A 15001-nucleotide genomic window follows, 5' to 3' on the forward strand; every position below is an offset into this window, starting at 1 on the left:
AGTGGTCATACACATAAATTGTAAAAAGAAAAACAATTAAAATGATGAAAAGGGAGTCATGTGGGACCGCCAAGGAAGATGGCAGCACGCTAGCAGAGCTCCGGAAACCGACAATTTTTTTTTGCATTTATTTTGAATGTACATCTCTCAGCTCACCCGGACATTAATACGCTCGACACGCCAAATCCTATAGTCTTCATAAGAGACCAGATCTTGATAATTTACCGACGGAATGTCAAGCAACAACAAAGCTAACTTTTTCAAAGGAGCGGCAACGAGAAGTAAGCTAGCAACGAGGACCAGCCCCACGCCTGAAAGCGCTGCTGCTAACCCGCTGACAAACCCAAGCTGCACCGAAGAGAAACGTATAGACCCCAACTTCATGGAAGAAATACGGAAAATGAGCGCAACACTACAAGTTGTGGCGACAGATGTTGTCTCGATTAAAGAAACAACTAAAGAGCTTAAAGACTCCGTAGAAAATATTCTAACTAGGCTGGGCGAAGTTGAACAGCGAGTGTCCGACATGGAAGATGCAAGCGCTCGGGTGGAGAAATGTGTGGAGATATGTGACAAGAAACTGGCAACTCTCTGGGAACGAGTCGAGGACTTGGAAAACCGGAGTCGGAGGAACAATGTGAGAATGGTGGGACTGAAAGAAGACAAAGAAGAGAGAGGGAAGGTGCGTGAGTATGTGGAAAGGATCATTGCTCAGGGGTTCGGCTTCACGGGCAGCGAGTTCGAAGTGGAGCGGGCCCATCGCTCACTTGCGCCCAAGCCAGATGTCAATAAACCACCCCGGACCATCCTGATTCGGTTTCTGCGCTCATCGGCTCGGGATAAGGTGCTGCAGATGGCCAAAGAAAAGCGTGGGCTGGAGTGGGAAGGCTGCAAATTATCTTTCTTTGAGGACCTGTCGAAGAAGCTGGTGGAGAAACGGAGAGCTTTCAACACTGTAAAGAAACGCCTCCGGGAAATGGAGGTGAAACACCGACTGCTGTTTCCAGCAACGCTCACCTTCACCTGGAAGGGAGAACGGAAGACATTCCAAGACAATGCAGAGGCTGAAAGGTTCCTGCAACAAGCTAAGTGAAAAACAGGTGTTACTGTTTGAGGTGTATAATTATCAAAAACATTATGTAAAGTTTACGTCGGTTGTGCGTCGGAGTTCGGATGGCTGTGTTGCCTAAGAACGATTTTCAGCGTGTCTCACGGACCAAGTTTAATTAGAGGGTTAAGGACAGGACTAAAAGCAGCAACATGTTCTTTGTTGCTTTGCTGAGTTCTATGTTGTATTTATTTTCTTTCTTCTGCACCAGGTCAGTTTATTTAAGTTTGAGAATGCTGTTAATATTAGTTATTATTCTGATGTATATGTACCTCGTTAAGTGGCAGATCAAATCACGCAAAGTATACCAGATAGCAAAGGATGCCTAAGGGATATATCAACATAATATCGTGGAATATTAATGGATGTGGGCATCCAATTAAAAGACAAAAAGTTTTGACTTATCTAAAATCCAAAGGGGCTGATATTGCATTCATTCAAGAATCGCATATAATTGGGGATGAAGAAGCTGCTAAGTTCAAAAGAGGTTGGGTGGGTAAAGTGTACCACAGCTCATATTCAAGTAAACGAAATGGTGTAATGATTCTTGTTAATAAGAACATAAGTTTTGTTATGCTTAAACAACACAATGATAAGGAAGGACGCTTCATATGTGTTGAAGCCTTGCTGAATGGAACTAGGACTGTCCTCTGCAACATTTATGCACCTAATCTGGAAGAACCCGACTTTTTTCATGAAATTAATAGTATATTAGGAAACACTGAGGGCCATATTGTTATGGGGGGCGATTTCAACCAGGTGATGGATGGATTTATTGACAAAAGTATGCTAAGGGGGAAACTGTCACCTAAGGATAGGGCTGCAATCCAAATGCTAGCCCAGGACTGGAATCTGGTTGATATATGGAGACTGGTAAACCCACGTGAGAGAGAATATACTTTCTACTCTCACAGCCATAAAATATATTCTAGAATTGACTTCTTCTTAATATCTAATAAACTAGTGGAGTCAGTAATGGGCTGTGAAATAGGACCAATTATTATAAGTGACCATGGTATAGTGGAAATACATATAGACTTCAATGTGGAAAAAGAAAGGAAGGGACGTTGGAGACTTAATACTATGCTACTCCAGAATGAGGCATTTAGTAACTCTATTTTGGAGGATCTTAATTTTTTTCTCCAAGTAAATATTGGCTCCACGGATAATATGGCCTCTGTGTGGGAAGCGTCGAAAGCATATATGCGGGGAAAATTCATTGCGTATACATCAAAAATTAAAAAAGAAAACACTGGGAAAGAAAAAACGTTGGAAAAAGAAATATGTTTGCTAGAGAAAAAAATAGCACGGAATTACTCAAATGATCTATATCAAACACTTTGCAATCTTAAATATCAGTTACATGAACTATATAACAAAAAAGCTGAATATGCCTTGTTTAGACTTAAAATTAAATATTACGAAGGTGGAGAAAAAAGTGGCAAATTACTAGCGAGACAACTTAAACAACAAGATAACTCCAACAACATTCCGCTAATTAAGAAAGATGGTAAAACATTCACCGCAACCAAAGACATAAATAGGATCTTTGAAGAGTTTTATAAGAACCTTTACACATCTATTGATAAACCTGACACGGAAGAAATGAATGCTTTTTTCTCATCATTGAAATTGCCTAATATCTCCAATGAACAAAGAGAAGAATTAGATTCTCCTATCACTTTAGAAGAAATTAAAGCTACGATTTTGTCTATGAAACCTGGGAAATCACCGGGCCTGGACGGCTTTCCAGTTGAATATTATAGAAAATATATTGACACCATAGCCCCAGTGTTGCATGATGTATATAGAGAAGCCTTTGAATCAGGCTTTTTACCCGACACTTTCAATGAGGCTCTGATATCACTTATTCCAAAAAAAGACAGAGATGTTTCAGATCCATCTAACTTCAGACCTATTAGTCTCATAGGAGTAGATTGCAAAATATTAACAAAAACACTAGCATCACGGTTAGAAAAAGTACTTCCGCATATCATAAATGAAGACCAGGTAGGCTTTATCAAGAACAGGTCCTCAATCGACAATATGAGAAGGCTTACTCATCTAATACATCTGAATCGCTCTAATCCAGTCCCCGTTGCGGCGTTCTCTTTAGATGCTGAGAAAGCCTTTGACCGTGTGGAATGGGGGTTTCTTAAAACGACACTTCTGAAATTTGGATTTGGGTCTAGGTTCTGCAAATGGGTTGAAATATTATATTCTAAACCAAAAGCAGTAATTATGACGAATGGTCAGTTGTCCAAATATTTTCATCTTTCCAGAGGGACAAGACAGGGCTGTGCATTATCCCCATTGCTTTTCACGCTGGCTGTGGAACCATTAGCAGTGGCGATAAGAGTCAACCCAAGAATTAAAGGAATTCATGCAGGAGGAAAAGAGCACAAGTTGCTTATGTATGCGGATGACATCTTAGCTATTATAGCAGATCCAATTGTCTCTATTCCAGCCCTATTACAGTGTGTTGAATCATATTCAAAGCTTTCAGGATACAAGATTAACTGGAACAAATCTGAGTGTATGCCCATATCCCAAACATGTCACTCAAATGATATTACACCATTTAACTTTAGATGGATCCCCTCGGGTATGAAATATCTGGGTATACGACTCCACTCGAATCTAGAGGAAATAATGCTACTGAATATGGAACCACTTCTTCAGAAGATAAAAACTAATCTTGATAAATGGGCAAAATTGAAACTTTCTTTATGGGGAAAGGTGAATGTAATAAAAATGGTGATAGCCCCACTATTCAATTATGTGTCCATGATGGTACCAGTTGACATCCCCTCTCAGGTCTACAAACAGTATGAGGCTTATGTGAAGGACTTCCTTTGGGACAAGAAGAAACCCAGAATTAGCATTAAGAAAATGTGGTGTACAAAGGATGCAGGGGGCATGGCCCTCCCTAACGTAAGACTATATAATCTCGCATTTGAAATGGCTAGGTTGTCCAAGTATTTTGAAAAGGGAGAAACAAAGCTGAGCTGGATGAATATTGAAGAAGAATTAGTTAACCCCTTCAGACCAATGGATATCCTTTCCCATGGTAAAACGGATAATAGAAAACCTCTGCCCACAAATCCGATATTAGCACATTCTAAATTAGTATGGAAGGAGATGCATAAAATATGTAGAATATCACATTCGAAACAGTTGTACTCCTCACTGTGGTTGAATCCATCCATCTGTATTGGAAGGAAAACTGTTTACTGGGAACAATGGCTTATGAAGGGAATACGTACTGTGAATGATTTGTATGCAGACGGGGTTTTTATGTCTTTTTCAGATGTCATGCTGAAATACAATATAAAAAAGGATAGTTTCTGGAAATATTTACAAATTAGAGACTGTATTATTAGAGACGAATTCATACATAAGGATAATCCAGTACAGGAATTTATGGACTCATGTAGAATTAAATATAAGGCGTCCACATTTTACAAGCTGTTTAATAGTATGCAAAAGGATGTATGTAAAAGTCTGGGGATTGTCTGGCAGAGGGACCTTGGCTGTATTTTTAGTGATGAAGAATGGCTGAAAGTGCTGTCAAATAATGGGAAATATATTAAAGAATCAAGAGGGAAATTTACGCACTATAAGATGGTACATAGATTTTATTTCACCCCATCCAGACTCCATAGAATGGGTCTGCTTACCAACAACCTATGTTGGAAATGCAAAACTGAACCAGGAACCTTTATACATGCGATCTGGGAATGTAAATTAATTTCCCCATTTTGGAAGACAGTATTGCAACACATTGGAAAATGGATAGGTGTGGGGATACCGATGTCACCAAGACTCTGCTTATTGGGGGATCAAACAGTGATACCTAATATGTCGAAACACCAAAACACTGTGGTGCAGGTGGGGACGGTCACGGCTGCCAGAATAATCCTCAGACTGTGGAAATCTCCAATCGCTCCGAATGTTAGGAGCTGGTTGGAATTAATGCTGGAAATAGTGTCATATGAACAAATGCTGGCCAAACTAAATGATGACATGGAGAACTTCAAGAAATCCTGGAACTGTTTCCTCTCCTGCAACATTGGGACAAGTAAACTTCTATGATGACCGGTTGTTTTAGAAAATACTGTTGAGTGACTACATCTGTTTACTATATTTGTTTCTGCCAACATCGAGGATATTTAATCTTTTGTGAAACTTTTATTGATTTGATATGCACTGACCTGGGTTTTTTTTTTTTTTTTTTGTTTTTTTCCTTTCTGCTTTGTTTTATTTGTAATTTTTTTTTTGTTTGTTTTATCAGGGTGTGTGGAGGGTTGGGAAAGGTTGTAAACATGTTCTGAAACAACAATAAAAACTTTAATAATAAAATGATGAAAATATGTCAACCATGCCAGTGAGTATTTGTGTTTTAGGATGGGACTTTAAAACATTGAAAGAAAGTCTGGCTTGTAGTCTCTGTTCCAGTCCCTCCCAAAGGTGCTCAATGGTGTCGAGGTCAGGGTTCTTTAGCAGAACGAAGATCATTAAAGTACCAGTGTAAGATAATTTCTTACACACTTTTTGGTTTGGTTTAGAGTAATGATTATGCTTCAGAAATGAGGGGAATACAATCCAATGTCCTAATAAGGATAGAAATACAAACTTGGACAATCAATGTCATAGGCAAGAGCTTTTTGGATCATATCTTAATATACAAGCTCTTGCCTGTCATTTTCCCAACAAGTTTGTATTTTTATCGACATTGTTTTGTCTTCCACTTGTTTCTGTAGCATAATCATTACTTGTCAGACCACAAGGTTTACATCGTGACTGTTCAGTAATACACAAACAATTACTCTTTAAATATTACAACAAAGTCAATTTCATTGATTTCGTCTTCTCTGTGTGATGGTTGGTTGTTGTGAGATTTTACTAAGTAAATTGTAAAACATTTGAAACTCAATCATCTGTCTATTTCATTCCTCCTCTTTAAGAACTATCAGCACATATCATGATTTTGTTTCGGTTTAGTTCCACAGTCCCACCCAAGATGCTGAAGGATAATTTACTTTGCATTCATATCTTTGCAGTGCTTAGACATCCTAAAGAAGTTTTTCCTGTTTGTTAGCTCCATGCTGCGCTCCGGAGAGACCGTCGTTCTCAGAGTTCTTTAAAATCACAACATATCTGCGTTGGTTAGACCTCTGAGATCTGTTTGATTTCCTCCTCATTTTTTTTTTTTTTTTTGAATACTAATGTGCAATGCTTCATTTACAAATATAACCGAGAGACAGCTGCTGTACTCATTCATGATGAGATTCAGGCTGTGCAGCAGAATCCATGTGTGTGTTTGGAACATTTGTTTCTGCTTCCATCCACAAATCTCTTTCTCTCCGATATATGTTGAATGTAATGATTTAAGTTTTGATGGCACATTTTTGAAAACATTTCACATCACAGCAAATAAAACGGTTTTAGAAACATCTTTATGAGATGAAGGGATTTTCTAACCAGCTGGTGCAGAGTAAACGCATCATAATACACAAACGTCAGCTGACAGTCTGTTCAGATTATCACCACGATGTGCTGAACATCCAGAGCAACAGTCTGTTCTGTTCAGCAAGCAACAGAGCTAAGGTTTTTATGACTGAGGACATTCAGCGTCACAACCTCTTGTTCCCACAGGAGCAGACAGAACAGTCATTCTTTGCTGCAGTTATGTCGCCTCGTTCAAAAATAATGTTCAGTTCAACACCAATGATCTTTTTGCACCTCAGTCTTCTTCTACACACAGACTCCACAAAGCTGCTTAGGAGAGATTAACGGTCCAATTAATGGGTAAATCTCAAAATATTTCTACTTCCTGGCCCCCACCTCTGAAGGAACATTTCAGAAAATTCACTGCTTGAGTTTAAGCTGCTGGTTTGAGATGATAAATGGATACTTGAGCCATTTTGAAGCAGGGTTCTGTGGAAAAGTTGAGAACATCTTACCTGTCAGTACATGTCATACTAAACCTAACAGTCAGGCTGCCACTGACAACTAAGCGACTAATTTTTCAGCTATAATAGATTAAGACCCACCCTAACTGTTTATGCTCATTGTTTTTGTTTTGTTTTTTTGCAGGAGTGTTGCTGCACGGCTTGTCTCGTCCGTTTCGAATACTGCTGCTGGTGAACCCAGAGAGCGGGAAGGGACAGGCACGGACCCTGTACAAGAATCACATCCAGCGAATGCTCAATGAAGCGGGTGTCATACACACTCTGATCCCCACTGGTGAGTTTTGAGGTCAAGTGCGCAACAAAGGGTTTAAGTATAGAAGATCTGGTGGCATATCTTCACGAGGTGCAGCTGATTTGTGATCTCATTCTGATGCCAGGTCGATCTGCCGCACTGATCCAGCTCTGACAGAGGCTGGCGTTCGTGTGCTCCTGATAATTTGTCTGCTATAAAAAGCTTGCTCTCATTATCCTAGGGCAGACATATTCGGCCGCTTGGAATTGTCTCATTTATTTGAATTTTCCGCTTGACATTTCTTTTTTTTTTTTTTTTAAATTTACAAAATACAAGAAGCTATCTTTCCCATTTCTTATATTATTTTGGCCATGACATCCATTACTGTAGACCATAACTAAAAATCAAACCAAAAACACCCATCTTGCATTTGGTAAATAATCCAAACTTTTGTTTTGTGCTTGGTTTATTCAGAGCCCCTGTAAAATATCAGATTATAATTGTTTTTTTTGTTTTTTCCCCTCCATTCCATGTCCCACTTTATGTTGGTTCATGTAGCTCAATAACAAGACCTACCTTTGCTAACTCAACTACTTTTTATTTTTTCATTAGTCCTGATTGGTTTTAAGAGGCACCTGGCAAGATGTTGAATTTTTGACACTGAAGAAGATTTTGTCCTGGGCCATCCTTTGTCATAAAATCCTTACAAAGCATGGACGTGTAATAAAACACTGGATCTTATTTCCCTGCCTTGTAGGACCAATGAAGATTGGAGTCCAATGTCACTCCTTCCTGTCACTTTTAGCCCTACCGCTATGTTTTGGGAGCTCATGCCGGCAGGAAGGATGCTGGTGGGAAGGGTGTCCTGATCTATGTTATGTAAAGTGAAGGAACAGGGCTCTCTAGCTCTTAAAATCTGAGATTTTGTTTTTGGTACACACCTTGAACAAACAAGGTATAAGTAGAGTTTGTAAAGGGGAAAAAAACTCAAATGTAAGTCCTGTATTTTCTTCAGTAAAAATATTTTTATTGCAACAAAGTTTGTTATAGAAGATTTTATTGGAGGTATTTGGACTCCTAGCTAAAATAGCCTCACTTTGAGACAAGAAACTCTTAACTTTAGAGATATTTTGAAGATGAGGAAAAAAAGGGCAACATGCTGTGCAACCACTATTCTGAAGCTGAAATAAAAGATGTGAGATTTTTCTTCATGTTGGTTGTTTATCATAAGCAGTTTAAAACATACCAATCTTTAACTTTGTGGATTGCACAGTGAACTAATGTTCACTAGTGTTAACTAGTAGCTGTAATACAGCCGTGTTTGGAGCTCTTTGAGTCTTGGCTCAGTGTCAGCTGAGATACGCTCTGGTCCAAAGCAGTGATGAACAGGAAAACACAGGAAGACAGTGGATGGAGTGAAAGAAAAGCTCTGCTTTTATTCTGCATCAACCGTAAAGTCAGGGACGTGACAGAATGAGGTCATAACCATGTCAGATCGCTCTGCACACTTAAAATGCGTTTCAGGCATAATGCATTATTTTTTAGATGTGTAAATTTAGTGCAGAGCTGTTGAACTTTGAACGTAAATTCCCTTGGCTTTAATTTGGACAAATTAAACTTTAAAGTAGTACAGTCAAAGTTGGTTGCTTTTGTGATGCCTAATAATGAATCTAGGAGCTGTGTGGGATGTTTAAGTTTTGGGATATTTTTTTAACCCAACCTTGAGCCATATTTTTCCACAACTTTGTCTCTGACCTGTGTGGAGAGTTCCTTGGTCTCCTTGTATCTTCTTTGGTGGTAGCCCTTACTGCTGGTGTTGAACTAGAAAAAGTTTGGGATTTTAAAGCAAATGGGGTGAATACATATTCTCACATGCCTTCAGTCTTATCATTTTTAGTCATTTAAAAAAAATCCCCCTCCATCCCATTAAACTAGAGTATTTTATGTAGGTCTATTACTTATAATCAAATTGAAAAACCATTTAAAAAAAAAAATATATATATATATATATATATATATATAATATAAAATTTTCCATAAAATGATTTCTTCAGGTACAATGAAAGTGACATCCAGAGTTTCATCTGAGCCATTTTGAAGAATAAAAAGATTACTTTGAAAAGACTAAACATGTAATTCTGCTGAGGGGAGATTGGTTCTGGTGAGGTTTAGTCAATGTCCGAGAGGGAAGTTAATTCTGTTCGACCAAACCATTAGTCAGAGCCATTTGGGAGAGATTAAGCAAAAGGGATTTATTCCAGAAGATTTTCAATTACTGCAACATCAGAATCTCTCTGTCAGTGGTCATTCTGTCACGCTGATGGTAATTTAGTGAATAATACTGTGTTGTTTGGGATTTACTGGTCATAAAGAACATTTATTAGATTTTTCTCTTTCCCTGATTTTTTTTTTTTCTTAAGTGCAAGACTATTAAGAGGATGGGGTACGCAAGATGATTATGTGTAAAAGTATATGGTTAAAGGGGATTTTGTGAGAGTGTGTCCTTACATATTTGTGTTTTGCAGTGTGTACACATTTATTACATAACAGCTCTGCCTTCATATGGGTCAGAGGCAGTTGATCAGGATAATGATGGCGACAGCATGAAAACAAAACAAGAGGAGGGTTTTATCTGGAGGAGGGGGGCAGATGCAGAGAGAAGCTCAGAGAGAAAAGCTGTGAACTGATTGGAGGTGTTGTTGGTGTTACTGTGGACTGTGTGTTTGGTAATGTGATCATCTGCTCTCCTTTAACCACTTTTAGTCTGTGACTGACTGCTGAGAGCTTCTTTGCTTTGCGGTTAAGTAGGTTTTTCCTTTCGGAGGTGGGTGATGATGTTTTTTCCCAAAGTCTGTGCATGTGTGTGGGCATGTGTTCATTAGTCTAATTGTTAGAACTAAAGGTTAGTGTAGTTGTAGCTGACAGTCATCACCAACACATTAGGTGCTACGCATAGCGCAAGATCTCTGCTTAAAATTCAGCATCTTCTGACTATGCTTTAAACTAATTTATACGACCAACAGATGGTTAACTTAGGTTTTTATTGCTTCACTTAAACATATCCTGTACTTGCAGGAGCTAGCGCTTTTTGTTATGGTGCGTTCACTGACCGGTTATATTGGATTTCAACTGGATTTCAAGCTGAAAAGCAACCAATTCTGGCCACCGGCTGAACAATCTATCTGTATTTTTATTCTAGTATAATAACATGAGGCAAAATATACAGTTCGTTTACCCTATAAAATACCATATTTAAAACAACTAATTTCATACTTTTAAATGTTTTGTTTTTTATGATGGTTTATAAAGAGTCTAAATATAACGTTCTCTGCAAACAAACCATTTTGTACTTTTTTCCTTTTTTTTGGTCCATAATTTTTGAATTAGTAATACAGAAGGCAGCCTCTTACATCTTCTTCTTACGTCTGTGAATGACAACTCTGATGTTTAAAAAAATAAAAAATCAACCAGAACTTTGATGGTTTTTGCCTGGTCTTGGTGAGGTCTCAGGCCTGTATTAGGAATGCGGTAGGCTTACCGTTATGTGTGATGGAGCATGTCAGGTTGTGCAAAGTTTTGAACATACACAAAACTTCTGTAGTGAGGCCATGGTGGTTTATCATCCTGGTAGCAGTGTATCAGGGTCCTTGCTGGAGCGTGGTGGCAGTGTGTTCACACCTCACTTCACTCTCCCCTTACCTGGATGGGGTGTGATCAGGATATCTGACTGCATCACATGACCTCTGTAGAGTCTTGCTTAGTGTCGTGAAATTTGGTAGCTGCAACCGGACACTGTCTGAGACAGTTGGGTACCTACAAAAACAGAAGGAAAAACCTATTTGGAAAGTATTAAGAGCACAGCAACATCTTGATTGTCTACACAATCTACAAACTGAAGGAAGTTTTTCAAATTTGCTGCAATTCAGCCATATTGTATGAGATCATTAAGGTCATAGGGAGGGTAGAGGGGTCATCATCCTGTGTGAAGTATGTGATTTAAAAAAAATTTTTTTTTGCAGCAACTTGAAGTGTATTGTTGCCGTGTTCAATATGGACCATAAGGAAATAATGCATAGTTTAGGGAAATGGGAAGAGTTGCACTTTTCCGGTTAAAATGGTCTCTTTAATGTGTTTGGCAGTGACACAGAAGCTGCATGTTTTGCTGTTTTTATGCGTCTCTGGCATTTGCCCACAGAATACAGCTGCAAGTCTTGTGAATGTAAATGCTAACAAGAGAGGACGGACTCATTATTGGACTCTTGGCTGGGTGGCAGCTGTGGGAGCTGCGCAGTGGTTGGAAGATGGATGATGACTGCACTGCTGGGGGTGTTGGTGAATGTGTGCGTTTTTGTGCGTGTATGAGTTTGTAAAGATGGAACACTGATGTGACTCCTGGGCAAACCATCCCACTGCTCAGGCATCCTAAGATGTCTGTCGGACAGAAATAACTAAATAGCGTTATGCTTTCCTGCCCAGACTTCATGTCCCTGATACAGATTTAAAATATTTATCAGAAGAGACATAAATCCCCTGAAACAACCTCTGTGCTGCTCTTTTGTCTGTCCTTTTTCTGTCTTTCAGATTTTTCAGATAAAGAAGTGTCTTGACTCATTCTAACAGGGTTCATATGTTTTGTATTGGAGGTTTTTGTTTGTTCTTTTAAATACAATGGCACATGTAGAGATATTAAAATGATGATTGTATAAAGGTAAGAAAGGAGGCCAATAATAGGACAGCGCTGTTGGAAATGTCCTAGATCCTATGAATTTTTGCACGGAAGTCATTAAAAAATTTATAAAGCCAATTGTGAAAACCTCACTGGAGCTGTGTACACGCTGCATAATGCTGACAGTTTGACTTTTTTTTATTTTTTATGTTTTTATAAAGACAATTTTACTACTCGGAATCATTGATCCAAAACTATAAATCCTGTGAGGAGAACTTTGACACAAAAATGTCAGGTCAGCAGCCACTGTTAAAGCGACTCGCTGTTTATTTCCTGTGTAAAATTAATTCTCTTATTTCAAGGCTGTCATGATGAACAACTCAGGGTTGTAAAAGTTGAAAGACTTATCAGGTAGAAAGGATGCTGGTCAGGTTCCAACATGGAAAAGATTAGGGTGCAGCTTTTTGTTGCTTGTTTTTTAAGCTCAAATTAGATGAGGGATAGAAGCCCATGTGGGAGGGTTTTCTAAATCTGCTTCTATTTATGGTTTCCAATCGTTGCCACCTGCTCCCACCCTGCATTATTTCTCCCTGTCTGCCCCCACCAACAATTTACTGCTCAAAGAATAGTTTCATTGATTTCAGGTTCTCTCATCTCCTGTTGTAACAAACATTTTCAGACAGATATTTTTCTTAAAGGGACATTATGGCATGTATTTCAGTAGCCTCACAATTTTGTTTGGTTATGATTCCCGTGTTAAAGATGTGATGCATTTATAAATAAGCCTATTTAAGACTACAGATCTGTATCAAGTTTTTTTTACTCAAAGTGCTTTAAAAATCAAACGAATGTCTTACCTGTTGTTGAATGAGCCAAGTGCATTCCACTCTCAGATCAGGTAAGACAAATGTCTTTGAGTTGTACGGTGCTACTGTATTGTTTACTTGAAGCCCAAGTGTCCTCACCTGAAACATGAAACTGTACTGTAATGTAAGTAAAGGCTTAAGGAGGGTGTTACTGGAAATGTTCCAGATGCATCTTTCTTTTTTTTCCTAAAGTTATGTAGGTATGAAAAACACGTTTGACTTTGCTATTAATATTTAGTTTCTTATTTCACCCTTCATCATTAGGCAGAAAAAATAAATCTCTTTTCTGTGCCTGAACTATGTTGTAGCTACAATAATCTAGTGACCTTGTTGTCTTTTTCCACCAAACAGGTTTCAGTGCTAAACCAGAGTCTGAGCCAACTCGGCACCAGTTCTTTGAAACCACCAACATTTTGCTGGTTCAGAGCAAAGACCTATGTTTGCTTGGAGTTGGAGAATGAAAATGTGAGCTTTAGCTATTTATGACCTGGACTGGTGATATTAGGAAATATTAGGAATAACAAGATAAACCCTGTGACTTGAGTAGATGAATTGTGTGTCGGCTCTGTGATTCTCTATAAAAACTTCAATTTGCAACAAAGAGAGGATGACAAATTTTGTGGAAAATAGTTTTCTGTGGTATAATGACGTGGCTCTGAGTTTGCTTTCTGGATGTGGAAAACCAAACTGTTTTAAAGAACCGGTTAAGAACCGGCTCTATCACCAGCCCTGGTCTAGCACTGGTCCCACATTTTGGTAAAAAAAACATTTTGGAAAAAACCCCATGAGTGATGCATTTCACTTTAAACCTCCCTCAAAAAGTTGCTTTAAAAAGCCAAGTGCCATTTATTTGGTGTAGCGTTCAGTGTTTGTGAGGCAGGACATCATTTAGCCATAATTACAGCTTCTAGTTGTAATCACAACCTCTGAGCTGAGCTGCACCGTGACTGTCACTCAGTTTAGATACTTTTTCTAGAGGCTCACCACCAAAAAGAAAACAAAAAGTGCCCGTGTTTGAAGCAGATCTCTTGGTTCGGCCTGAACAGGACGCAGCATCAGAGCAGGAAACTTCTGTCATCATGTAGGCTTCAGTCAGACCAGATAGTCTCAGCAGTTCTGTGCCAAGGCAGGTTTCTGCTCTTTGGACACAAGTGTCAGCTCAAAGGTAAAGTCGAGCTGAGTTTGTGGTGATATGAAGAACCAGTGATTCAAGATCTCCATATCTGCACATAAATATTAGTGTGTGAAACACTAAAACTGATCAAAAGAAGACATTCAAAGTTTGTAGTGATGTGCATATAGCCTATAAACTATGAATAAATATCTGTAGAAAACTTCCGGTTATGGCGACCACGTAAGAAGACGTGCAGAACTTCGCTCCGCTGCTTGCTGCGCTCAATAGGGGAAAATAGCAGCTGTACACGAAAAATTTATGTAAGGAAAAGGATATAATGCCTAACTCGACTAAACAGCTCAAAGGGAAAAGAGAGGCAACCAAGCAAACGAAGCTTTTCGACCACAACCTCCGTGGTGAAGTTCGCAAAACCAACAAAAACATGGCCGAGCAAGAAGAAAGAAGCGACTCAGAAAATAGTAAGTCTGACCAAATTTTGGGCGCACTCGATTCATTGAAAAGCGAGTTCTCCTCGAAACTCGATGGTCTGCTGGTGACACTGCAAGATATGAAACAGGAGATGAAAGACTATAATGAACGTATGTCGCGAGCAGAGGACCGTATTTCCACCGCGGAAGACGGAGTGGCTAACCTACATGCTAGCGTGAGCGCCCTACAGGCTAAAAATAAGTCGATGGAAGATAAACTCATTGACTTGGAAACAAGGTCTCGCTTGAATAACTTAAGGCTAGTAAACTTGCCAGAAGGGGCCGAGGGTTCAGATTTATGTGCTTTTTTGGAAAAGTGGATACCCGAAGCACTGGGGAGTGAGAAGCTGCAGACCTCTCTGAGCTTGGAAAGAGCGCACAGATTAGGCCCGAGAAAGGACGGCGCCTCCCGACCCAGAGCCTTGATAATGAAGTTTCTTAACTTCCGAGAGAAACAAGCCGTCATCCGTGTCGCACGGGAAAAAAAGGATATCTTCTATAAAGATCAACGGATCCGCTTCTACCCCGACCTGGCCACCGAGCTCCACCAAC

General features: G+C 39.2%; 1 protein-coding gene across 1 annotated transcript in view; it reads left to right on the top strand.

Annotated features, from left to right (window-relative positions):
* The window catches only part of LOC108248787 (sphingosine kinase 1), a 55196-nt gene that overhangs the window by 18316 nt on the left and 21879 nt on the right, over positions 1–15001 (top strand). The window contains exon 2 of the mRNA XM_017437766.3: positions 7208–7357. Coding sequence (XP_017293255.1) covers positions 7208–7357 — 150 coding nt within the window. The remainder of the gene's footprint in view (positions 1–7207; positions 7358–15001) is intronic.

The sequence above is a fragment of the Kryptolebias marmoratus genome, linkage group LG3 (assembly GCF_001649575.2).
Source record: "Kryptolebias marmoratus isolate JLee-2015 linkage group LG3, ASM164957v2, whole genome shotgun sequence".
Lineage (NCBI taxonomy): Eukaryota > Metazoa > Chordata > Actinopteri > Cyprinodontiformes > Rivulidae > Kryptolebias > Kryptolebias marmoratus.